The sequence below is a fragment of the Bombina bombina genome, chromosome 5 (genome assembly GCF_027579735.1).
Source record: "Bombina bombina isolate aBomBom1 chromosome 5, aBomBom1.pri, whole genome shotgun sequence".
NCBI lineage: Eukaryota > Metazoa > Chordata > Amphibia > Anura > Bombinatoridae > Bombina > Bombina bombina.
The window spans coordinates 56,306,014-56,331,012 of NC_069503.1; the positions used below are offsets into that span (position 1 = coordinate 56,306,014).

Sequence of the window (24,999 nt, forward strand, 5' to 3'; positions counted from 1 at the left end):
AAATTTATTTAGATGTATTTAAATTATATTTAAGTTAGGGGGTGTTAGGTTAGGGTTAGACTTAGGTTTAGGGGTTAATAACTTTATTATAGTGGCGGCAACGTTGGCGGCGGTAGATTAGGGGTTAATAAATTTAATATAGTTGCGGCGACGTTGGGGGGGCAGATTAGGGGTTAATAAATAAAATGTAGGGTTTGTTGATGTTTGGGGCAGCAGATTAGGGGTTCATAAGTATAATGTAGGTGGCGGCGATGTCCGGAGTGGAAGATTAGGGGTTAATAATATTATGCAGGTGGAGACTATGTCGGGGTCAGCAGATTAGGGGTTAATAAGTGTAAGATTGGGGTGTTTAGACTCTGGGTTCATGTTAGGGTGTTAGGTGCAGACATAAAATGTATTTCCCCATAGGAAACAATGGTGCTGCGTTAGGAGCTGAACGCTGCTTTTTTGCAGGTCTTAGTTTTTTTTCAGCCGAATCCGCCCCATTGTTTCCTATGGGGAAATCGTGCACGAGCACATTTAGCCAGCTCACCGCTACCGTAAGCAGCGCTGGTATTGAGGTGAGATGTGGAGCTAAATTTTGCTCAACACTCACTTTTTAGAGGCTAACGCCGGGTTGAAAAAAAACTGTAATACCAGTGTTGTTTGTAGGTGAGCGGTGAGCTGGAACTGAGCGTTAGCAATGCACAGCTTAACCGACAAAACTCGTAATCTAGCCGTATGTGTTTAATATTCATAGGATCATATAGTGCTATTTTTTCTGATCACTTCAATATCAGACATAAGCATATTTTTAATAATCATATTAATAAAGAATTTATACTGCTAATGATTAGCTTAAAATCCATTTAAAATAGCATTCAGTATCCTGGTATTGTATTGTATCTCAATAGGAATGCAATGTATTTCATATTCCTAATGCATATTTGAATGCATGGATCTTGTTTATGACCCATATTCATAGGATATCTTGTTATTATATGTATGAAAAATAGAGATACAGAGGTTATTATTCTGACACAGTTAAACATTTTAGACCGACTAAAATAGTCGCCTATCAAGTTTAGCAAATATTAGAAAATTAGACAATCTCCCAAATTTCTATATTCATATTTAATATGCTGTCTGAATATATATATATATATATATATATTCATATTCATATATTCATTTGATTATTTTAAATACATGAAGATTTTTCTTTTGCAAGATTTATTTATTCTTTATTTTCTTTATGTTACACAGAGACTTTAAATGATTTAAACATAGGTGATGCAGTCATAAAAACCAGCTAAAACTGGTTTTCCCTACGAATCTCATTAGGCCTAAAAGAAAATCAGACATTTCATCTTTATTCACTCAGGGGTTCCTGTAAGTAAGGTAATGAAACAGATGTTTTCTCTTTGAAATAACTTAAATGTTATCTTTAATCAGGATAAGCGTGTCTCACCCAGCCAAAACCAGGGGACTGTGATTTACAGTGAATAGAAATAGAACTGTTGCAAATTGCCTCATATATAATTAATCATGTGGTCCTAGCAACCATATATATGAAAATTATATATATATATATATATATATATATATATATATATATATATATATATATATATATATATAATATTCAGATACCCTGACACTGTTGTGTTTTATATAATGATGAGAAAATATTGTTCTGTATTTTGTTACGATAAAGATAAAATATTTCACTTCATATAAGAAACTGAGTTTAAATAAAAAAACAACTTTACTTATTTAATTTGTTTTCTATATTTTTCATGCTGTGTTATTGAATTTAACATTTAACAAAGAACAAGTTCTTTAATTTAAAAATCCCAATTTAATACATAATGATTTATAGCATTTTGTATTATGAATGTTTGTAGCAGAACCAAACCATATTTTCAAGCTTGAGGAAGCCTGTCCAATATTACATTTGTGGGGGTTGTTACTGTTATCCAATGAGCAATAGATTCTTAAGTATCAGCCAATTAGAATCCTGTATTTCCCTATAGGTTTATAACTAACTGTAGAGCCCAGATTAACCATTTTTATTTAATATTAGTCTGAAGCTGCTATTTGCTCCAGTAATAAATATCACTCAGCTTATGGCCCTGTTGTATCAGTCTCATCACATATACTGATCTAATGATAAATATCTTGTGATCTGCATATTATTTTATTTCTAATGAGGTTATTTTATAATACATTTCTTATTTCTATTAGCTGCACCTGTTTATCATCAGAATGTTTATCCCACTGATCTGTGACTGATTCTTGTTGTTAGTAAAGACCTTAGTAAGTGTATTCTGCACCTTCAGCTGCTGCTGTTTATATCACATGATCACAGACTTAAAGGGAAGTGTCCTGTAAATTTGGTTTTCCCTTAAAATAACAAGAAACATCAAATGTTTTTCATCATTTAAATACAACATATAATTTTCAACAACTTCCCAACTGACTTCAATTATGATATTTTCTTCATTCTCTAGATATCCTTTATTGAAGCAGTGCACTACTGGGAGCTAGCTGAGCACATAAGGTTAACTAATGGCAAGAAGCTTGTATGTGTGACCACTAATCAGCAGCTAGCACACAATAGTGCATTATATGCTTTGCCACAAAATTCCCCAAGGGAATAAAGCAGATTTGATAATAGAAGAAAATTGGAAAGTTGTTTAAATTCTAATCATAAAAGTTTAATTTTGGCTTTGCTGTCCCTTTAATTGTGTTTCTAATGACTTGTTTTACCAGTGTATAAAATAGTATAAAGTGTATGGGAAATTTCACCTTTAGCTTTATTTTTTATATAAAATAATTGTTTGCTGGGGGGCAGAGCGTGCAGGCGTCTGTGATGGCTGCCCTTTTCTGAAGCTCCAAGTGCGGTCCGCTTGAAACACACAACTGTCCAGCATCACATCCCCAAAAATTGCACCAGTTACTGGGGAAAGTACAGGGATAGCTCAGCCATAATCCTAGTGACCCTTCAAGACCTACCCAATCACCGCTGTGGTCTACTCATACACGCCGCATTTGGTTTCAATACTAGGCCACATCCAAAATGTGGCAATCTGTCTGAACACCACCAAATGCCCTGAGACCACGGCAGAGCCCTCTCCGGCTCCTATAACCTCCTGTTCTAATGCATTCTACCTAAGGAGAGTTAAGGGTAACACTAGACGTGATCCTCAAGATTTACTGCTGTGACGCAGCAATCATCTCAATGAGACTCAGCACACATGGCCTGACAAGCTTCAGATATCGGCTTCAAACAGTAAGTCCTGAATAATAGTTTTACATCTCAACCGCTAGCCCTAAAAAGATTGCTGCATGACACAATCCAGATCATAGACTTATGCAAATAGCAGATACATCTTGTGCGGACTACCTACATATCTCATCCATGTGTACTAGATAGCTGAATGTCATGGTGATATGATACAACTCAGAACAAACTGAATAAGAAAACACATCTGAATAGACAAGTAGGTTTTAATACCCACTCCCAGGGAACAACCCTAACCCCATAGGCAACAAGCAACTTACAGATAATCATCTGCCTCAACTAAGACTTATCATGGCACATCGCAGAACTTCTAAAGCGGATAAACTAAACAGAGCCGCACCCACACACAGGCCCCAATCCTGTTAATACATTCTTTAAACAAATGGATAGAAAGAAAATTGTATACTCTGCTTCCACAGACTGTGAAGAAGACATTCTAACAGAGAACACTGATAATGCTGCACAAACCAGCCTTCTAGAACCTACACCAGTAAATGCTGATGGCCCTGTTACTCCGAAAGTGATGGAAGCTCTTATTTCACAGGTCAAATCATGCATAATCGTAGAATGTGCTGACTTAAAGAGAGACATTAATGAGCTAGGATATAGGGTTGAAGCCCTGGAGGATGAACGAGAAGAAATAGCTAAAGACATGACAGATATGTCACAAAAAATACTTCTACAGAAAGAATAGATCTAGAACAAATGTTAGACGACATAGAGACCAGAACTCGATGCAACAACCTTTGAATCAGAGGGATACCTGAGAAGGTGCCAGGCGACGCAATTCATGACTACCTCCAAGAGATATTTCAATCTCTGGCAATAGCGAACTCTGTTGTTATTCAGGAAATCCCTCTGGAAAGAGCTCACCGCACACTTCAACCTAAGCCTACAGAAAACCATCCTCCCAGAGATATTGTGGTGTGCTTTCAGAGCGTCAGGGATAGAGAAAAGATACTGAACTTTTCTAGACAACAGCACAACTTTACATACTTAGGTGCAAAGATCCAATTCTTCCAAGACCTCTCCATCAAAACATTGCAGAGAAGAAGAGACTTTAACATCCTAACTACACATCTAAGATCCTTGAAAGTTCCCTATAGATGGGGCTTCCCTGTATCCATCCAAACTATCAAAAGTGGAAAATGAATACCAGCTCCAGATGTTCCTAAATGTCATCTCAAGCTTCCAAATCGGTTGTTGCAGTTCATCCCAAACCTCAAAGAAGCACCTGGTCAGAAGTAGCTAGTAAACTCAGCAAGAAGAAACTTGCTTCCAAAACCCACACTGCATCAGAGGTTACCTGAAATTCTGCTACTAAACAGAAAGACATTCTAACATAAATCACCATCTATGACTCTAGGAGTTTGTGAGTTCTTTCATTCTTAACGTTTATAACTATTACCTACTATGATAATGAAGTATGTTTAATTATTCAGAGTTGCTTAATATTGTTCATGTTGTTATTAATGTCGATTTGACATTGCAATACAGTTTCCAATTGTGCTCTCAGACACATGTTTGTAGTCTTTAAAACGTTTAAATGTCATGATTTCTGAGGTTTTTGTATTTTATTTATCTTTTGTCTCATGCTATGACATTCATTCATTTGAGTATAAATACCCTTGTCCCCCTTTTTTCCATTTTTCAATGTACTTGAACCAGGTCACTAAACTTCCTTGATGTACTATAACCTGTTTCCCCACCCTTTGTTACCATGCAATAATTCATATCCATCGGTGGTGAGTTTCAAAATACAGTATCTAGCCCCCTTCTCTACAGTTAAGTAGACTACTAAACCTAATTTTCTTCTTTCTCCTCACCTTCTTTAACTTTATTCTAACACTTCATTCCCTTCCCCCTCCCTTCCCTTTAGCCAACTTCAATCTATATCTGGTACATACTACACTTCTGCTTTGATAGAACCACACATATTCCAGTTTTGCTCTCTGGTCATATCTGATCCCCATAGTAATACCCCCACACACGCAAATAAATGAGTAAACACATAACACTTAAAACTTTTACAATAGCAACGCAAAATGTCAAAGGGTTCTTATCTCCAGAAAAGAGGTCAATTGCCTTCCATGACTTCTATAAAAAGTGAATTGACCTCCTTTTAACCCAAGAAACACACTTTAGAAAAACCAATGAACCCAAACTGTCTACATATTACTATGACCAGCACTTTCTTAGTTCAGGCCCAGATAAAAAAGAATGGTGTGGGTATCTCTATCAGAAAAGGCACCTCCTTTGAACTACTAAATAAATATTCTGACACTGACGGTAGAGTTCTAATAATTTTGGGCTTACTATATGGTAGACCCCTCACAATAGCTAATATATATGCCCCCAACCGACTCACACCCACATTTTTTCATAAGGCACTTAACCAACTAATAGATAATGCTAAAGGCCTCACTATTATAGGAGGAGACTTTTTTTTAACTTTCCACTCAACCCAGCAATAGATACATCCACAGGGCAATCTTATATGGGAAATAGATGAACAAAGGCTAACTGGCATGCTCTCCAAACCCTTCCACTATATGACACCTGGCAGATTACGCATCCCACTTCTTGGGACTACATCTTCTTCTCACATCCACAAAACTCCTACTCCCGACTTGACTACATAGTTTGCGACCGAACCACACTATCTAACTTAAAAGATTCTAAGATAACACATACGGTATGGTCAAACCACAGCACAGTGATTAACACTTTCACTTGTTCCTCTATACCACTTAACCGTCCAAGCTGAAGGCTCAATGATCTTATATTTTCAGACCCACTCATCCTTACAGACATCAAGGAGAGAACAGTTGAATTATTTTCTATTAATAATCCCCTAGACACTTTTAACTCCAACAATTGGGAAGCATACAAATGCTTTATATGGGGGGAACTCATCAAACACATGAAGAGACAACGTCAGCAAAGAACTGCACAATATAATACTCTCACCTCTAAATTTATGCAATCCGAACTGGCACATAAACTTAATCCGACTTCCCCTCAACAGCGGGACAGAGACACTTTAAATGATTATATAATTAAAAATGTGCATTTGCGCTCCCTCACAATGAAAGCAAAGTTTTTTTTTGAAAGAAATACAATGGGTCCAATGCTAGCTAGATCCCTCAAAAAAAAGAAATACAAAACATTTATTAAAAACATTAAAAGACATACAGGACGTACCTCTTTCGATAGTAGAGCCATACTACAGGACTTTACAAAATACTACACATCATATACAATTTAGAATCGTGCAATCCCAATTCTAAAACAAATCTTATTACAGATTATCTAGCCCATATTAACCTCCCATCCCTTACAGCAGAAGACTTTTCCACCTTAGACCAACCATTCCATATACAAAAAATTCTAACGGCTATAAAATCCCTCCCACCCGGGAAAGCCCCAGGCCCAGATGGCTTCACCCCCAAATTCTACCATCTACTTAAAACACAATTAAGCCCACAACTCTTTACTCTATTCCAATCGATAGACCAGACTGGTAATCTCTCCCAACACCTCTTGGAGGCTACCATATCGGTTATTCCCAAAACCAGGCAAATGCCCTGATCAAGTAGGTAACTATAGGCCAATATCCCTATTGAACATAGATGTAAAACTTTATGCTAAGATTCTAGCCACTCGTATAAAGTCCTGCCATACCTGATCCATACTCACCAGGTGGGCTTTATCCCCGGCAGAGAAGCCAAAGACGATTCGATTTGTGTACTTCAAACTCTATATTACTCCAATAATAGGAAAACCTTAATTATTTTGCTCTGTACGGTTGCTGGGAAGGCATTCAACAGGGTGGACTGGGAGTTCACGTAGTCCACCTTGTTGAAATTTGGGTTCTCTACCAAATTAATTACAAGAATAAAGGCTCTATACACTAACCCTACTGCTGTAATCCACGTTAATGACTCAACTGCGGACAAATTTTCCATTAAAAATGGTACCCGACAGGGTTGCCCCCTATCACCCCTCCTATTTCCCCTTACAGTTGAGACTTTTGCTACACATATCCGATGTAATCCAAACATCAACGGACTGAAATTTGGCACCATAGAACAAAAATGCCTACTGTATGCAGATGACATCATCTTCAACATAGGCTCCCCAATCACATCCATCCCCACTAAACTAAAAGAACTTGATACATATAAAGTGATCTCTAACTTTTCCATCAACATGGACAAAACATCCCTAGTACCCATTAACCTGACGACAAACAAAACCACATATATAACTTCAAACACCCTATTCTCAATCTCCAACTCTATACGCTATCTAGGCATCAATATTACACCAGACAAAACAGAGCTATTCAATTTGGCGGCCTAGGAATTCCCAACCTGACTACTTTAGGGCTCCCCAACTAGCACGTATTGCTGCCATATTAAGCCATGGGTCCAACTAGAAGCAGCGCTCCCCAATCTTCCTTCTTTGGGCGAGATGTGTTGGATCCCTAAAAGATACAGACCAACAACATGCACCACCAACTACTATGTAGCAAGCACACTTAAAACATGGGACAAAACCATCCAATTAAATCACATAATCTCAAGCCAAATATCCCCTCTCACCCCACTCTAGGGACACCCATTGTTCCTCCAGCCCGAATTGACACAAACAATCTCCATATCCGATCATTTACAACAACTATCAATATCTTCACTGTTCAAAGACAGACATTTCAGAATGCAAAATGACTTACAACATATAGGAACACCTTTTCCCAAATGGTTTGTATATCTTCAAATTCATCATGCAATCCAAATTAATCCACATAAGCTAAATTTGCTTAGAGGCTGCTTCCCAACACATAAAACCCCTATACATAACTAAGTGGGAAAATGAACTGCAAGAAACGTTTACAGAAGAACAATAAAGCAAATTCTTTAAATTGATTAAGAAAGCATCCATCTCCCCAATCATTGTAGAACTTAACTACAAAATCCTATCAAGATGGTACTTCACACCCCGCCGACTCCACAGTATCTTCACTGGTGCCTCCTCACTGTGTTGGAGACATTGTGGTGAAATAGGCACTCTCCCATATCTGGTGGCATTGCCCTCAGATAAAAACATTTTGGGAAAACCTCACCTTACACATTAACTCAATATTAGGCACAACACTCGGACTTTGCCCTTCCATTATACTCCTCATTGACCTCCCCCAAATCCCCTGTCTGTATCATAGGAAATTGTTACAATGTATGATAAATTGCGCCAAGAGATTTAATACCTAGATTTTGGAAAAAAGCGACAACACCCACCTTACAAATGTGGCTAAAGGAAGTGATCATGTTCTCTCGTTGGAAAAACTCCACTACTGCTTTCAAGGTAAAGCTGATTTTATCTTAGGTTATTTTGTTGTTTTCTGGTCCCATATAAATATGATGTCTAACAAGTACCTTTGACACAAAACCTTCTCATCTCCCCCTCCTCCCCTTCTTTAACTTATTTCCTCTTCTACTTTTCACCCTCTTTAGAAATATCCTTCATTTCTTTACGGTCACACGGCTACGCTGATTATATTGCGTCTAATTTATGTTATCAACAGTGACTAATTTGTATTTATATTTTACTTTATTCCAGAAATGCTATGTGCTAATGTTATTCATGTTGTGTTCATTTTTGAAAAATTCAATAAAAAACAATTTAATTAAAAAAAATAACTGTTTACTGTTTGTAATTTATTTTCATTATTAAATTGTACACAGCCTTTTAAATTACCTGTTATGAGGCACTGGCTCCTACTTAGCATATGCAGGAGTTCACATTATATAAAAATTTGTGTCTGTTATTGTCTGATAGCTGTCACATGGTACAGGTGCAGAACAACATTTATCAGAAAAAAAATTACTATGACTTGCATTTTATTTTTATTATGCATGCATATCTCATTATATTATCACTCCTTGTAAACAAAATAATCTTTCTTTTCTTAACTCTGTCCAAGATAACAATTGAAATGAACATTTTGGTGCCTATCTTGCAGTATGACTTAAGACAACTCAGTATTGACCAAGAGAAGTTAAAGGACTGGGGGTGGAGCACATGACAAAATGTCTGACAGTGAGAATTAGTAGGAAGTACAATACCAATACTGCTGTATCCGATTTAACTTCTATTTAAACAACTGATTTTAAGCATTTCATTCAGGAGAAAATATTGTTTCATATAAATGATAGAAAACAAAGATTATAATATATTTATAAAGTTGTGACATGGCCCCATTTAAATTGATTTTCTACCATTATGTTGTATAGATCTGGGAAGATTAATATTTAAAGTGCAATTATAGCACCCACAGAGCTAACTGTACTAAATGCTTGTGCTGAATCAATAGCACATATGTAATAACCTAATCAGCTGATCTGTATCACATGAATTGTTATGTGTGCCTTTAGTTATACCATACGTACAGTTAATCAGAAGCATTATTATTATCTGTCTAAACCATTTAATATACTTTTTACAGACACGGCCAGATCACTGAGAGATATCAGGTATTGATGTAACTGGAGTGAATAAGGGAACCTTCTTCCTGAGCACAGACATTGGAGCCTGTTATCAGCATGAACTCATATGTGTTAGGTGAGTCAAATAGATATTATGCTGACTTTAATCACTGGGAAAATAGAATAGATCGCTCATTAAACAAATATAAGCTATTATATCTATATCTGCATCTTTAAGTACATTTGTGTCAGTGACGTTATAAAGATAGAGCAACATCCATTGAGCTGAGGAAGAGGGTAAAAAATACTGCTCCCACCTCTATCCTTTAAGACAGACCATGGCTAACAACTGCCTAACCTCACCCCCTGACATGGTTCATTACTCAGAACACCGACAACTCCACCTTCTCCTGCCCTGACCTTGCTCATGGAACATCCATAACTATACTTATGCCTACCTTGTTCCCGTGTGTGGAACACCCACAACTCAGTAATTTAGTTTACTATGATGTAGTAATGTTTACGTTCTATGTCATCCTTTTTTAATTTGTGATTTACAGGTAAATACATTTAATAATTCAAAAATGGATGGCATTTTTGAGTATAAAAAGTTTTTCTCTTGCAAGGTGTATCCAGTCCATGGATTCATCCTTTACTTGTGGGATATTCTCACTCCCTACAGGAAGTGGCAAAGAGAGCACATAGCAAAGCTGTCCATATAGCTCCCCCTCTAGCTCCACCCCCCAGTTATTCTCTTTGCCGGCTCTAAGCACTAGGGTCTCTCTACGGGAGGGTAAAGTGAATGTGGTGTTAGAATTGTAGTTTTTATTATCTTCAATCAAAAGTTTGTTATTTTAAATGGTACCGGTTTGTACTATTTACTCTCTAGCAGAAAAGTGATGAAGATTTCTGCTGAGAGGAAAATGATTTTAGCATGTTGTAACTAAAATCCACTGCTGTTCCCACACAGGACTGAGGAGTACCAGAAAACTTCAGTTGGGGGGAACGGTTTGCAGGGTAATCTGCAATGAGGTATGTTCAGTCATTTATTTCTAGACAAGACTGAGATAATGCTAGAAGAGACTGACAATATCCCCATGAGGGGAGGGTAAGCTATGTTCCCAGACTTAGTAAGGAATTGAATGCTTACATAACAGGGCTAATTATGCTGGTTGACACTGATTCAGGGCAATCAATTGTTTATGTAGACACTTTGAAAGTCCTTTTGGGGTTCTTTCTGGGGTTATTCCCACGTGGCTGGTTTCTCCAACATTGGTGTGTCCGGTCCACGGCGTCATCCTTACTTGTGGGAACATCTCTTCCCCAACAGGAAATGGCAAAGAGTCCCAGCAAAGCTGGCCATATAGTCCCTCCTAGGCTCCGCCCTCCCCAGTCATTCTCTTTGCCGTTGCACAGGCAACATCTCCACGGAGATGGTTAAGAGTATGTGGTGTTTAGTTGTAGTTTTTTATTCTACTATCAAGATTTTATTATTTTAAAATAGTGCTGGTATGTACTATTTACTCTGAAACAGAAAGAGATGAAGAGTTCTGTTTGTGTGAGGAAGATGATTTTAGCAGACAGTAACTAAAATCGATTGCTGTTTCCACATAGGACTGTTGAGATGAAGTAACTTCAGTTGGGGGAAACAGTTAGCAGACTTTTCTGCTTAAGTATGACTAGCCATATTTCTAACAAGACTGTGTAATGCTGGAAGGCTGTCATTTCCCCTCATGGGGACCGGTAAGCCATTTTCTTAGTCTCAAACAGAATAAAGGGCTTAATATGGGCTATAAAACTGGTAGACACTTTTATGGGCAAAATCGATTGCTTTATTTGGGCATTTTATACATGTTTATGTTTGTAATTCACACTTATGAACTTGGGGGAACGTTTTTTAACGTCAGGCACTGTGTTAGACACCTTTTCAGTCAGGAAGGGCCTTCCCTGTTGTAGGCTGAGCCTCATTTTCGCGCCATTACTGCGCAGTTTCTTTTGAGAGCAAGAAATGCAGATGCATGTGTGAGGATCTGAAAGGAGTTGGGAAAGTTCCTAGAAGGCTTCATTTGGTATCGTATTCCCCCCTGGGTTTGGTAAAGTCGCAGCAAAGGCTGTAGCTGGGACTGTAGAGGGGTTAAAACTTTAATCAACTCCGGTTTCTTTAATTTAAGGGTTAAAGCTCTAAAATTTGGTGTACTTTGAATGCTTTAAGACACTGTGGTGAAAATTTGGTAAATTTTGAACAATTCCTTCATACTTTTTCACATATTCAGTATAAAAGTGTGCACTGTTTAAAATTTAAAGAGACAGTAACGGTCTTATTTTAAACGTTTTTTTGTACTTTTTTGACAAGTTTAAGCCTGTTTAACATGTCTGCACCTTCAGATAAGCTATGTTCTATATGTTTGAAGATCAATGTGTGCCCCCCTTCAAAATTGTGTGATAATTGTGCCATAGCGTCCAAACAAAGTAAGGACAGTACTGCCACAGATAGTAAGGTTGCCCAAGATGATTCATCAGATGAAGGGAGTAGATATAATTCTACATCATCTCCTTCTGTGTCTACGCCAGTTTTGCCCACGCAGGAGGCCCCTAGTACTTCTAGCGCGCCAATGCTTATTACTATGCAACAATTAACGGCTGTAATGGATAACTCCATAACAAATATTTTATCCAAAATGCCTACATATCAGAGAAAGCGCGATTGCTCTGTTTTAAACACTGAAGAGCAAGAGGGCGCTGATGATAATGATTCTGTCATACCCTCACACCAATCTGAAGGGGCAATGAGGGAGGTTTTGTCAGATGGGGAAATTTCAGATTCAGGAAAAATTCCTCAACAAGCTGAACCTGATGTTGTGACATTTAAATTTAAATTAGAGCATCTCCGCGCACTGCTTAAGGAGGTGTTATCTACTCTGGATGATTGTGACAACCTGGTCATCCCAGAAAAATTATGCAAGATGGACAAGTTCCTAGAGGTTCCGGTGCACCCTGACGCTTTTCCTATACCCAAGCGGGTGGCGGACATAGTGAATAAGGAGTGGGAGAAGCCCGGCATACCTTTTGTTCCCCCTCCTATATTTAAGAAATTATTTCCTATGGTCGACCCCAGAAAGGACTTATGGCAGACAGTCCCTAAGGTCGAGGGGGCAGTTTCTACTTTAAACAAGCGCACTACTATTCCTATCGAGGATAATTGTGCTTTCAAAGATCCTAAAAAATTGGAGGGTTTGCTTAAGAAGATTTTTGTACAGCAAGGTTACCTCCTGCAACCCATTTCATGCATTGTTCCTGTCACTACAGCAGCGTGGTTCTGGTTCGAGGAACTAGAAAAGTCGCTCAGTAGAGAGACTCCGTATGAGGAGGTTCTGGACAGAGTTCACGCACTCAAGTTGGCTAACTCTTTTATTTTAGATGCTGCTTTGCAACTAGCTAGATTAGCGGCGAAAAATTCTGGGTTTGCAATTGTGGCGCGCAGAGCGCTTTGGCTAAAGTCTTGGTCAGCGGATGTATCTTCCAAGACAAAATTGCTTAATATCCCCTTCAAGGGTAAGACTCTCTTTGGGCCAGAATTGAAGGAGATTATTTCGGACATCACTGGTGGAAAGGGCCACGCCCTCCCACAAGATAGGCCTTTCAAAGCCAAGAATAAGTCTAATTTGCGTTCCTTTCGCAATTTCAGGAACGGACCGGCTTCTAACTCAGCATCCTCTAAACAAGAGGGTAACGCTTCTCAAACCAAACCAGCCTGGAAACCTATGCAAGGCTGGAACAAGGGTAAGCAGGCCAAGAAGCCTGCTGCTGCTAACAAAACAGCATGAAGGAGTAGCCCCCGATCCGGGACCGGATCTAGTAGGGGGCAGACTCTCTCTCTTTGCTCAGGCTTGGGCAAGAGATGTTCAGGATCCCTGGACACTAGAAATAGTTTCTCAGGGTTATCTTCTGGAATTCAAGGAACTACCCCCAAGGGGAAGGTTCCACATGCCTCACTTATCCTCAAACCAAATAAAGAGACAGGCATTCTTACATTGTGTAGAAGACCTGTTAAAGATGGGAGTGATACACCCAGTTCCAACGGCGGAACAAGGAAAGGGGTTTTACTCAAATCTGTTTGTAGTTCCCAAAAAAGAGGGAACTTTCAGATCAATTCTGGATTTAAAGATCCTAAACAAATTTCTCAGAGTACCATCGTTCAAAATGGAAACCATTCGAACGATTCTACCCACAATCCAGGAAGGTCAATTTATGACTACCGTGGATCTAAAGGATGCGTATCTATATATTCGTATCCACAAAGAACATCATCAGTTCCTAAGGTTCGCCTTTCTGGACAAACATTACCAGTTTGTGGCCCTCCCATTCGGGTTAGCCACTGCTCCAAGGATTTTCACCAAGGTGCTCGGATCCCTTCTAGCGGTTCTAAGACCGAGGGGCATCGTAGTAGTACCGTACTTGGACGACATTCTAATACAAGCGTCGTCTCTTTCAAGGGCAAAGGCTCATACAGACATCGTTCTGGCCTTTCTCAGATCTCACGGATGGAAGGTGAACATAGAAAAAAGTTCCCTGTCTCCGTCGACAAGTGTTCCCTTCTTGGGAACAATAATAGATTCTTTAGAAATGAGGATTTTCCTGACAGAGGTCAGAAAGTCAAAACTTCTAAATGCTTGTCAAGTTCTTCATTCTATTCCTCGTCCTTCCGTAGCTCAGTGCATGGAAGTAGTAGGGTTGATGGTTGCAGCAATGGACATAGTTCCTTTTGCACAAATTCATCTAAGACCATTACAACTGTGCATGCTGAAACAGTGGAATGGGGACTATACAGACTTGTCTCCAGTGATTCAAGTAGATCAGAAGACCAGAGACTCACTCCTTTGGTGGCTAACCCTGGACCACCTGTCCCAGGGAATGAGCTTCCGCAGACCAGAGTGGGTCATCGTCACGACCGACGCCAGGCTACTGGGCTGGGGTGCGGTCTGGGAATCCCTGAAAGCTCAGGGACTATGGTCTCGGGAAGAGTCTCTGCTCCCGATAAACATTCTGGAACTGAGAGCGATATTCAATGCTCTCAGGGCTTGGCCTCAACTAGCAAAGGCCAAATTCATAAGATTCCAATCAGACAACATGACGACTGTTGCTTATATCAATCATCAGGGGGGAACAAGGAGTTACCTGGCGATGAAAGAAGTGACCAAAATTATAGAATGGGCGGAGGAGCACTCCTGCCACCTATCTGCGATCTACATCCCAGGTGTGGAAAACTGGGAAGCGGATTATCTGAGTCGTCAGACATTCCACCCGGGGGAGTGGGAACTCCACCCGGAGATCTTTGCCCAATTGACTCAATTGTGGGGCATTCCAGACATGGATCTGATGGCGTCTCGTCAGAACTTCAAGGTTCCTTGCTACGGGTCCAGATCCAGGGATCCCAAGGCGACGCTAGTGGATGCACTAGTAGCGCCTTGGACCTTCAACATAGCCTATGTGTTTCCACCGTTTCCTCTCATTCCCAGGTTGGTAGCCAGGATCAAGCAGGAGAGGGCCTCGGTGATCTTGATAGCTCCTGCGTGGCCACGCAGGACTTGGTATGCAGATCTGGTGAATATGTAATCGGTTCCACCATGGAAGCTACCTTTGAGACAGGACCTTCTGGTACAGGGTCCATTCGAACATCCAAATCTGGTCTCCCTCCAGCTGACGGCTTGGAAATTGAACGCTTGATTCTATCAAAGCGTGGGTTTTCAGATTCGGTAATAGATACTCTAGTTCAAGCCAGAAAACCGGTAACTAGAAAAATTTACCATAAAATATGGAAAAGATATATCTGCTGGTGTGAATCCAAGGGATTCTTATGGAATAAGATCAAAATCCCTAGGATCCTTTCCTTTCTACAAGAAGGTTTGGATAAAGGATTATCAGCGAGTTCTCTAAAGGGACAGATTTCTGCTCTATCTGTCTTATTACACAAACGACTGGCAGCTGTGCCAGATGTTCAGGCATTTGTTCAGGCTCTGGTTAGAATCAAGCCTGTTTACAGACCTTTGACTCCTCCCTGGAGTTTAAATCTTGTTCTTTCAGTTCTTCAAGGGGTTCCGTTTGAACCTTTACATTCCATAGATATTAAGTTATTATCTTGGAAAGTTTTGTTTTTGGTTGCTATTTCTTCTGCTAGAAGAGTTTCTGAGCTATCTGCTCTACAGTGTTCTCCGCCCTATCTGGTGTTCCATGCAGATAAGGTTGTTTTGCGTACTAAGCCTGGTTTTCTTCCAAAGGTTGTTTCTAACAAAAATATTAACCAGGAGATAGTTGTACCTTCTTTGTGTCCGAATCCAGTTTCAAAGAAGGAACGTTTGTTACACAATTTAGACGTAGTTCGAGCTCTAAAATTCTATTTAGAAGCTACAAAGGACTTCAGACAAACTTCTTCTCTGTTTGTTGTCTATACTGGTAAAAGGAGAGGTCAAAAAGCGACTTCTACCTCCCTTTCTTTTTGGCTTAAAAGCATCATCCGATTGGCTTATGAGACTGCCGGACGGCAGCCTCCTGAAAGAATCACAGCTCACTCCACTAGGGCTGTGGCTTCCACATGGGCCTTCAAGAACGAGGCTTCTGTTGATCAGATATGTAAGGCAGCGACTTGGTCTTCACTGCACACTTTTGCCAAATTTTAAAAATTTGATACTTTTGCTTCTTCAGAGGCTATTTTTGGGAGAAAGGTTTTGCAAGCCGTGGTGCCTTCTGTATAGGTAACCTGATTTGCTCCCTCCCTTCATCCGTGTCCTAAAGCTTTGGTATTGGTTCCCACAAGTAAGGATGACGCCGTGGACCGGACACACCAGTGTTGGAGAAAACAGAATTTATGCTTACCTGATAAATTACTTTCTCCAACGGTGTGTCCGGTCCACGGCCCGCCCTGGTTTTTTTAATCAGGTTGATGAATTATTTTCTCTAACTACAGTCACCACGGCACCCTATGGTTTCTCCTATTTTTTCCTCCTGTCCGTCGGTCGAATGACTGGGGTGGGCGGAGCCTAGGAGGGACTATATGGCCAGCTTTGCTGGGACTCTTTGCCATTTCCTGTTGGGGAAGAGATGTTCCCACAAGTAAGGATGACGCCGTGGACCGGACACACCGTTGGAGAAAGTAATTTATCAGGTAAGCATAAATTCTGTTTTTTAGTCACTTAAGAGTGATTTACTAGGCATCACAGCTTCGGAGTAGAGTGGGAGGGGCCTAATTTCGCGCCTCAGATGCGCAGTTAGAATTGCAGAGAAGTTCATGCTGCTTCACATGGAGGGTCCTGCTGCTGTTTGAGGGCCTTATAGAAGTTATATTCCCCCAAATCTGATCCCTAAGGGCAGGTAGGGCCACAGCAAGGCTATGGCAAGGTGCTGTACTATTTTTAACCCGGTGTTGGCTTTAGGCTGCTCCGGTTTGGGCATTAAGGGGTTAATCGTTTTGAAACTTGTGGTGCAATCTTATTAAGGCTTTAGGTACATACTGTGAAAATTTCAGGAGAATTGCTGCATTTTTCACTGTTTTGTAAAATTGTGTGCTCTTTTTATCTCTTAAAGGCACAGTAACGTTTTTTTCAAATTGTGTTTTTTATTTGATTAAAGTAATTTCCAAGCCTGCTTGTATATATTACTAGTCTATTAAACATGTCTGACACTAAGGAAAATCCTTGTTCAATGTGTTTAGAAGCCATGGTGGAACCCCCTCTAAGAATGTGTCCCACTTGTTCTGATATGTCTATACACTTTAAAGATCATATTGTTGCACTTAAGAATGTGGCCCAAGATGATAATCAGACTGAAGGTAACGAGGGTAGCCCGTCTGCCCCTCCCCAAGTGTCACAACCAGTTACGCCCGCGCAAGCGACGCCTAGTACCTCTAGTGCGTCTAACCCCTTTACATTACAAGACTTAGCGGCAGTCATGGATAATTCTCTTACAGCCTTCTTATCTAAATTGCCCGTGTTACCCGCAAAGCGTGATAGCTCCGTTTTAAGAACAGATTATGAGCATTCTGACGCTTTGGTAGCCGTATCCGATATACCCTCACAACGCTCTGAAGTGGGAGCGAGGGATTTGATGTCTGAGGGAGAAGTCTCTGATTCCTCCTCAGACAGATTCAGATACATTGGCTTTTAAATTTAAACTAGAACACCTCCGCGTTTTGCTTAGGGAGGTATTAGCTACTCTGGATGACTGCGACCCTTTGGTGATCCCAGAGAAATTGTGTAAAATGGACAAGTACCTAGAGGTCCCTGTTTACACAGATACGTTTCCGGTCCCTAAGAGGATTGCGGATATCGTTACTAGGGAGTGGGATAGACCAGGTGTTCCCTTTGCTCCCCCTCCTGTTTTTAAGAAAATGTTCCCCATACCTGACCCTGTGCGGGACTCGTGGCAGACGGTCCCTAAGGTGGAGGGGGCTATTTCTACACTTGCTAAACGCACAACCATACCAATTGAAGACAGTTGTGCTTTTAAAGACCCTATGGATAAGAAGTTAGAGGGTTTACTTAAGAAAATTTTTGTTCAACAAGGTTTTCTTCTCCAACCTATTGCCTGCATTATTTCTGTAACTATTGCAGCTGCTTTCTGTTTTGAGGCGCTGGAAGACTCGCTCCAGGCGGAGACCTCATATGAGGAAATTATGGATAGAATTAAGGCTCTAAAGCTAGCTAATTCTTTTATCACTGACGCCGCTTTCCAAATAGCTAAGTTAGCGGCGAAAAATTCAGGTTTCTCCATTTTGGCACGTAGGGGAGTAATGGCTAAAGTCCTGGTCGGCCGAATTGAAAGAGATTATTTCAGATATCACCGGGGGAAAAGGCCATGCTCTCCCTCAGGACAAGCCCTTTATGACAAAGAACAAAGCTAATTTTCGTTCCTTTCGCAATTTCAGGAACGGCCCGCTTCATCCTCTCTGGCTGCAAAGCAAGAGGGTAACGCTTCACAGCCCAAGGCAACCTGGAAACCTTACCAGGGCTGGAATAAGGGTAAACAGGCCAAAAAGCCTGCAGCTGCCACCAAGACAGCATGAAGGGGTAGCCCCTGATCCGGGACCGGATCTAGTAGGGGGCAGACTCTCTCTCTTCGCTCAGGCCTGGGCAAGAGATGTACACGATCCTTGGGCATTAGAGATTGTAGCCCAGGGATACCTTCTAGAATTCAAGGACTCTCCTCCAAGGGGAAGGTTCCACATTTTTCGTCTGTCTACAGATCAGACAAAGAAAGAGGCGTTTTTACGCTGTGTAGAAGATCTACTTACAATGGGAGTGATCCACCCAGTTCCAATTGCAAAACAAGGACTGGGGTTTTACTCAAACCTGTTTGCTGTTCCCAAAAAAGAAGGAACTTTCAGACCAATCCTGGATCTCAAAATTCTAAACAAATTCCTCAGAGTCCCATCATTCAAGATGGAGACCATTCAGACAATCTTACCAATGATCCAGGAGGGTCAATATATGACTTCCGTGGATCTAAAGGATGCGTATATGCATATTCCTATCCACAAAGATCATCACCAGTTTCTCAGGTTCGCCTTTCTGGACAAGCATTATCAGTTTGTGGCTCTTCCTTTCGGGTTGGCCACTGCTCCCAGAATTTTCACAAAGGTGCTAGGGTCCCTCCTGGCGGTTTTAAGACCGCGGGGCATAGCAGTGGCGCCTTACCTAGATGACATCTTAATTCAGGCGTCGACTTTCCAAAGAACCAAGTCTCACACGGAGATCGTATTGGCCTTTCTGAGGTCTCACGGGTGGAAGGTGAACGTCAAAAAGAGTTCTCTCTCCCCCTCACAAGAGTTCCATTCCTAGGAACCCTGATAGACTCGGTAGAAATGAAAATATTTCTGACAGAGGTCAGAAAGTTAAAACTGTTAACTACTTGCCGAGCTCTTCATTCCATTCCTCGGCCATCTGTAGCTCAGTGCATGGAGACAATCGGATTAATTGTAGCAGCAATGGACATAGTCCCTTTTGCTCGGATACACCTCAGACCACTGCAACTATGCATGTTCAAACAGTGGAATGGGGATTATGCAGATTTGTCTCCTCAAATTCAGTTGGACCAGGAGACCAGAGATTCTCTTCTCTGGTGGTTGTCTCAGGATCACCTGTCTCAGGGAATATGTTTCCGCAGACCAGAGTGGATCATTGTAACGACCGACGCCAGTCTGTTAGGCTGGGGTGCGGTCTGGGACTCCCTGAAAGCTCAGTCAGGGCTTATGGTCTCGGGAAGAAACTCTTCTCCCGATAAACATTTTGGAACTGAGGGCGATATTCAACGCTCTTCAGGCATGGCCTCAACTAGCTGCGGCCAAATTCATCAGATTTCAGTCGGACAACATCACGACTGTAGCTTACGTCAATCATCAGGGGGGAACAAAGAGTTCCCTAGCAGTGACGGAAGTAACCAAAATAATCAGGTGGGCGGAGGATCACTCCTGCCATCTCTCAGCAATTCACATCCCAGGAGTAGACAACTGGGAGGCGGATTTTCTAAGTCGTCAGACTTTTCACCCGGGGGAGTGGGTTTTGGAGTTTTGGGGCACTCCAGAGTTGGATCTGATGGCGTCCTGTCAGAACACTAAACTTCCTCTCTACGGGTCCAGGTCCCAGGATCCCAAGGCGGTATTGATAGATGCTCTAGCAGCACCTTGGTCCTTCAATCTGGCTTATGTTTTTCCACCGTTTCCTCTCCTCCCGCGTCTGGTTGCCAGAATCAAGCAGAAGGCTTCGGTGATTCTAATAGAGCCTGCGTGGCCACGCAGGTCTTGGTATGCAGACCTAGTGGACATGTCATCTGTCCCACTATGGACGTTGCCAATGAGGCAGGATCTTCTGATACAGGGTCCGTTCAAGCATCCAAATTTAGTTTCTCTACGTCTGACTGCTTGGAGATTGAACGCTTAAGTCTATCAAAGCATGTTTTCTCTGAGTCAGTTATAGATACTCTGATTCAGGCTAGAAAGCCTGTCACCAGGAAAATCTACCGTAAGATATGGCGGATATATCTTTGTTGGTGTGAATCCAAGGGTTACTCATGGAGTAAGATTCGGATTCCCAGGATATTGTCTTTTCTCCAAGAAGGATTGGAGAAAGGATTGTCAGCTAGTTCCTTAAAAGGACAAATATCTGCTTTGTCTATCCTGTTACACAAGCGTCTGGCAGAGGTACCAGACGTTCAAGCGTTTGCTCAGGCTTTAGTCAGAATGAAGCCTGTCTATAAACCTGTGGCTCCGTCATGGAGTTTGAATCTAGTTCTTTCAGTTCTTCAAGGGGTTCCGTTTGAACCTTTACATTCCATAGACATTAAGTTGTTATCTTGGAAAGTTTTGTTTTTGATAGCTATCTCTTCTGCTAGAAGAGTTTCAGAATTATCTGCCCTACAGTGTGATTCACCTTACCTGGTGTTTAATGCAGATAAGGTAGATTTGCGTACCAAGCCTGGTTTTCTTCCTAAAGTTGTTTCTAACAAGAATATTAACCAGGAAATAGTTGTTCCTTCTCTGTGTCCTAATCCATCTTCGAAGAAGGAACGTCTATTACACAATCTTGATGTTGTTCATGCTTTAAAGTTCTATTTACAAGCAACTAAGGATTTCAGACAAACATCTTCCTTGTTTGTTATCTATTCTGGTAAGAGGAGAGGTTAGAAAGCGACTGCTACCTCTCTTTCCTTTTGGCTGAAAAGCATCATCCGTTTGGCCTATGAGACTGCTGGCCAGCAGCCTCCTGAAAGAATTACTGCTCATTCTACCAGAGCAGTGGCTTCCACATGGGCTTTCAAAAATGAGGCTTCTGTTGAACAGATTTGTAAGGCAGCGACTTGGTCTTCACTGCATACTTTTGCCAAATTTTACAAATTCGATACTTTTGCTTCTTCGGAGGCTATTTTTGGGAGAAAGGTTTTGCAAGCAGTGGTGCCTTCCGTTTAAGGTACCTGTCTTGTTCCCTCCCTTCATCCGTGTCCTAAAGCTTTGGTATTGGTATCCCACAAGTAAAGGATGAATCCGTGGACTGGATACACCTTGCAAGAGAAAACAGAATTTATGCTTACCTGATAAATTACTTTCTCTTGCGGTGTATCCAGTCCACGGCCCGCCCTGGCATTTAAGTCAGGTAAAATTTTTTGTTTAAACTACAGTCACCACTGCACCCTATGGTTTCTCCTTTTTCTTCCTAACCTTTTGGTCGAATGACTGGGGGGTGGAGCTAGAGGGGGAGCTATATGGTCAGCTTTGCTGTGTGCTCTCTTTGCCACTTCCTGTAGGGAATGAGAATATCCCACAAGTAAAGGATGAATCCGTGGACTGGATACACCGCAAGAGAAAGTAATTTATCAGGTAAGCATAAATTCTGTTTTTTTATTGAGATGGATTATATTATAATGAATAAACAGTCTTATTTTTCCTTATTCCATTTAATTTTATGTAGACAAACACGTGAATACTTCATATCCATCCTTCACTACAGAAAGCATCGGAATGATTCCACAAACTCCAAAAATCTTAGACACCAGTGACTATTCACAAACATTGGGGATATCGCAAAAGATATTAACAGACAATGGTGAATTGGCAGGAACTGGGCAGCAATCATTATGTACAGAGAGTAATTTAGTTATCAAACAAGAGGACAAGATTTATGACTTATCTAGCGAAATGATTATCCCGGAGGATAAACCACACATATTTATTGAGTTTTCAAAACATATTAAAGAAGGGAAAATTTTACAGTCTAGCCAAATAATTCAAACAAATGAGAAACCTTTCCAATGTACACAATGTGAGAAAAGCTTTAGATGGAATTCTCATCTACTAGAACACCACAAAATTCACACAGGTGAGAAACCACACACATGTACTGAGTGTGGAAAATGTTTTACACGAATGGATTATCTGAAAACTCATGAAAGGATTCACACAGGGGAAAAGCCTTTCACATGTACAGAGTGTGGAAAATGTTTTACACAAATGGATCATCTGAAAAACCATGAAAGGATTCACACAGGAGAAAAGCCTTTCACATGTACAAAATGTGGAAAATGTTTTACACGAATGGATCATTTGAAAAAACATGAAAGGATTCACACAGGAGAAAAGCCCTTCACATGTACAGAGTGTGGAAAATGTTTTACACATATGCGTACTCTGAAAAACCATGAAAGGATTCACACAGGAGAAAAGCCTTTCAAATGTACAGAGTGTGGAAAAAGTTTTATACAAATTAGTACTCTGAAAAAGCATGAAAGGATTCACACAGGAGAAAAGCCTTTCAAATGTGCAGAGTGCGGGAATTGTTTTACACATAAGAGTACTCTGAAAAATCATGAAAGGATTCACACAGGAGAAAAGCCTTTTACATGTACAGAGTGTGGAAAAAGTTTTACACATATAAATAGTCTGAAAAGTCATGAATGGAATCACACAGGAGAAAAGCCTTTCCCATGTACAGAGTGTGGAAAACGTTTTACACAAAAAAGTAATCTGAAAACTCATGAAAGGATTCACAAGGGAAGAAACCTTTCACATGTTTAGAAAGTGGGAAAAAGGGTTTTATTTAAATCAGGTATCACAAAACACAAAATATTTACACACAAATAAACTTTATATACGCAGTGTACAAACCTTTGTACAATTATCCTAAAGAGGACAAACTATCTAAATAGAAGCATCAAAAAGGATCCTATTGTAAATAATACTTTTTAATCCCAGTTATATAAGCCCCAGATTGGAAGTGCTCTTCTGCTGGCCATTGTTCCTCTATATATGTGCACCTCAGTTTCTCTCATATCAATGTGATAGAATCCAAACACCACACAGGAGTATACAGATCTGTCCTCATACTGACCAGTTTACACAACCATTCACCACCAAAGCACCCCCAGTGTTTATTAATATGCCAGTGTTAGGAGTTGTACGTTTGATTTACATAGGGAGAAAATAATTATATTTACAGAATAAAGGAGTCTTTATATGAATAGAGTGTTAGAGAATTATATAAACAAGAACAGCATTCTCAAATGATTGACATATGGGAGATATATTTAAAGTGCACATCTTGTGGATAAACCTTTTCTTATAGCAATAGATGCTTAGCGGTACATGTTATATAGCAGAGGAATTACTGAGGGGAAACTGATTTTATTTCATGGGACACAATATCAGTAACCGGAACATACGTGATCATAATCAGTTTAATTTAAATGGCTTCTATAATCTACATGTATACTGGGTATGTAATATGTGTGTCATGTTCTGTAACTTGATATTATGTCTGTTAGATGTTTTCATGTTAGTTAGAAGCCACAAGAACTGTTAATAGCACATACTGTATATATAAAGGGAACATTATATGTCTGATAAATCCCTTTGTATGAAGAGCACCAGTGTTAGGTATATTTATACCATTGTGTGCATATATCATGTAATGCTGCTTTCTCTTGCAAGGTGTATCCAGTCCACGGATTCATCCTTACTTGTGGGATATTCTCATTCCCTACAGGAAGTGGCAAAGAGAGCACACAGCAGAGCTGTCCATATAGCTCCCCCTCAGGCTCCGCCCCCCAGTCATTCTCTTTGCCGCTCTAACAAGTAGCATCTCCACGGGAGGGTAAAGTGAATGTGGTGTTAGATTTGTAGTTTTTATTTCTTCAATCAAAAGTTTGTTATTTTTAAATAGTGCCGGTTTGTACTATTTACTCTCTGGCAGAAAGTGATGAAGATTTCTGCTGAGAGGAAAACGATTTTAGCATGTTGTAACTAAAATCAATTGCTGTTCCCATACAGGACTGAGGAGTACCAGAAAACTTCAGTTGGGGGGAACAGTTTGCAGGCTTAACTGCTATAAGGTATGTTCAGTCATTTTTTTCTAGTCAAGACTTAGTAATGCTAGAAGAATGACAAGAATCCCCATGTGGGGAAGGTAAGCCATATTCTGAGACATAGTATAGAAGGAATGCTTAATTAAAAGGGCTCAAACACTGGTGGACACTGTTAAGGGGCAATCGATTATTTTATAATAAAAATCTGATCATTTTACAAGTTTTTATTACATTTGAAACGTTTTATGGGGTTTTATTCCACATGGCATATATTTAGACACCTATTTAGGCTTGTGAAGGCCCCACAACTCCAGAGTGGAGAGGGAGGGGGCCTAAATTTTGCGCCTCAGTTGCGCAGTTGATATTGCAGACAGCTTCATGCAG

At 40.4% G+C, this 24,999-nt stretch overlaps 1 protein-coding gene across 2 annotated transcripts; it reads left to right on the top strand.

Moving 5' to 3' along the window:
- The first annotated feature begins 1,193 nt into the window (after nucleotides 1–1,193).
- Nucleotides 1,194–24,280, top strand: LOC128659839 (gastrula zinc finger protein XlCGF8.2DB-like). 2 transcript variants are annotated; one of them, XM_053713414.1, is made up of 3 exons: nucleotides 1,194–1,380; nucleotides 9,795–9,910; nucleotides 22,227–24,280. In XM_053713414.1, the coding sequence occupies exons 2-3, from the start codon at nucleotides 9,892–9,894 to the stop codon at nucleotides 23,327–23,329; spliced, it is 1,122 nt and encodes a 373-aa protein (XP_053569389.1). In that variant the 5' UTR covers nucleotides 1,194–1,380; nucleotides 9,795–9,891; the 3' UTR covers nucleotides 23,330–24,280. The 2 variants fall into 2 exon arrangements, with proteins under 2 accessions (XP_053569389.1, XP_053569388.1); XM_053713413.1 differs by lacking the exon at nucleotides 1,194–1,380 and having other exon boundaries at nucleotides 4,634–9,910.
- The last annotated feature ends 719 nt before the right edge of the window (nucleotides 24,281–24,999 follow it).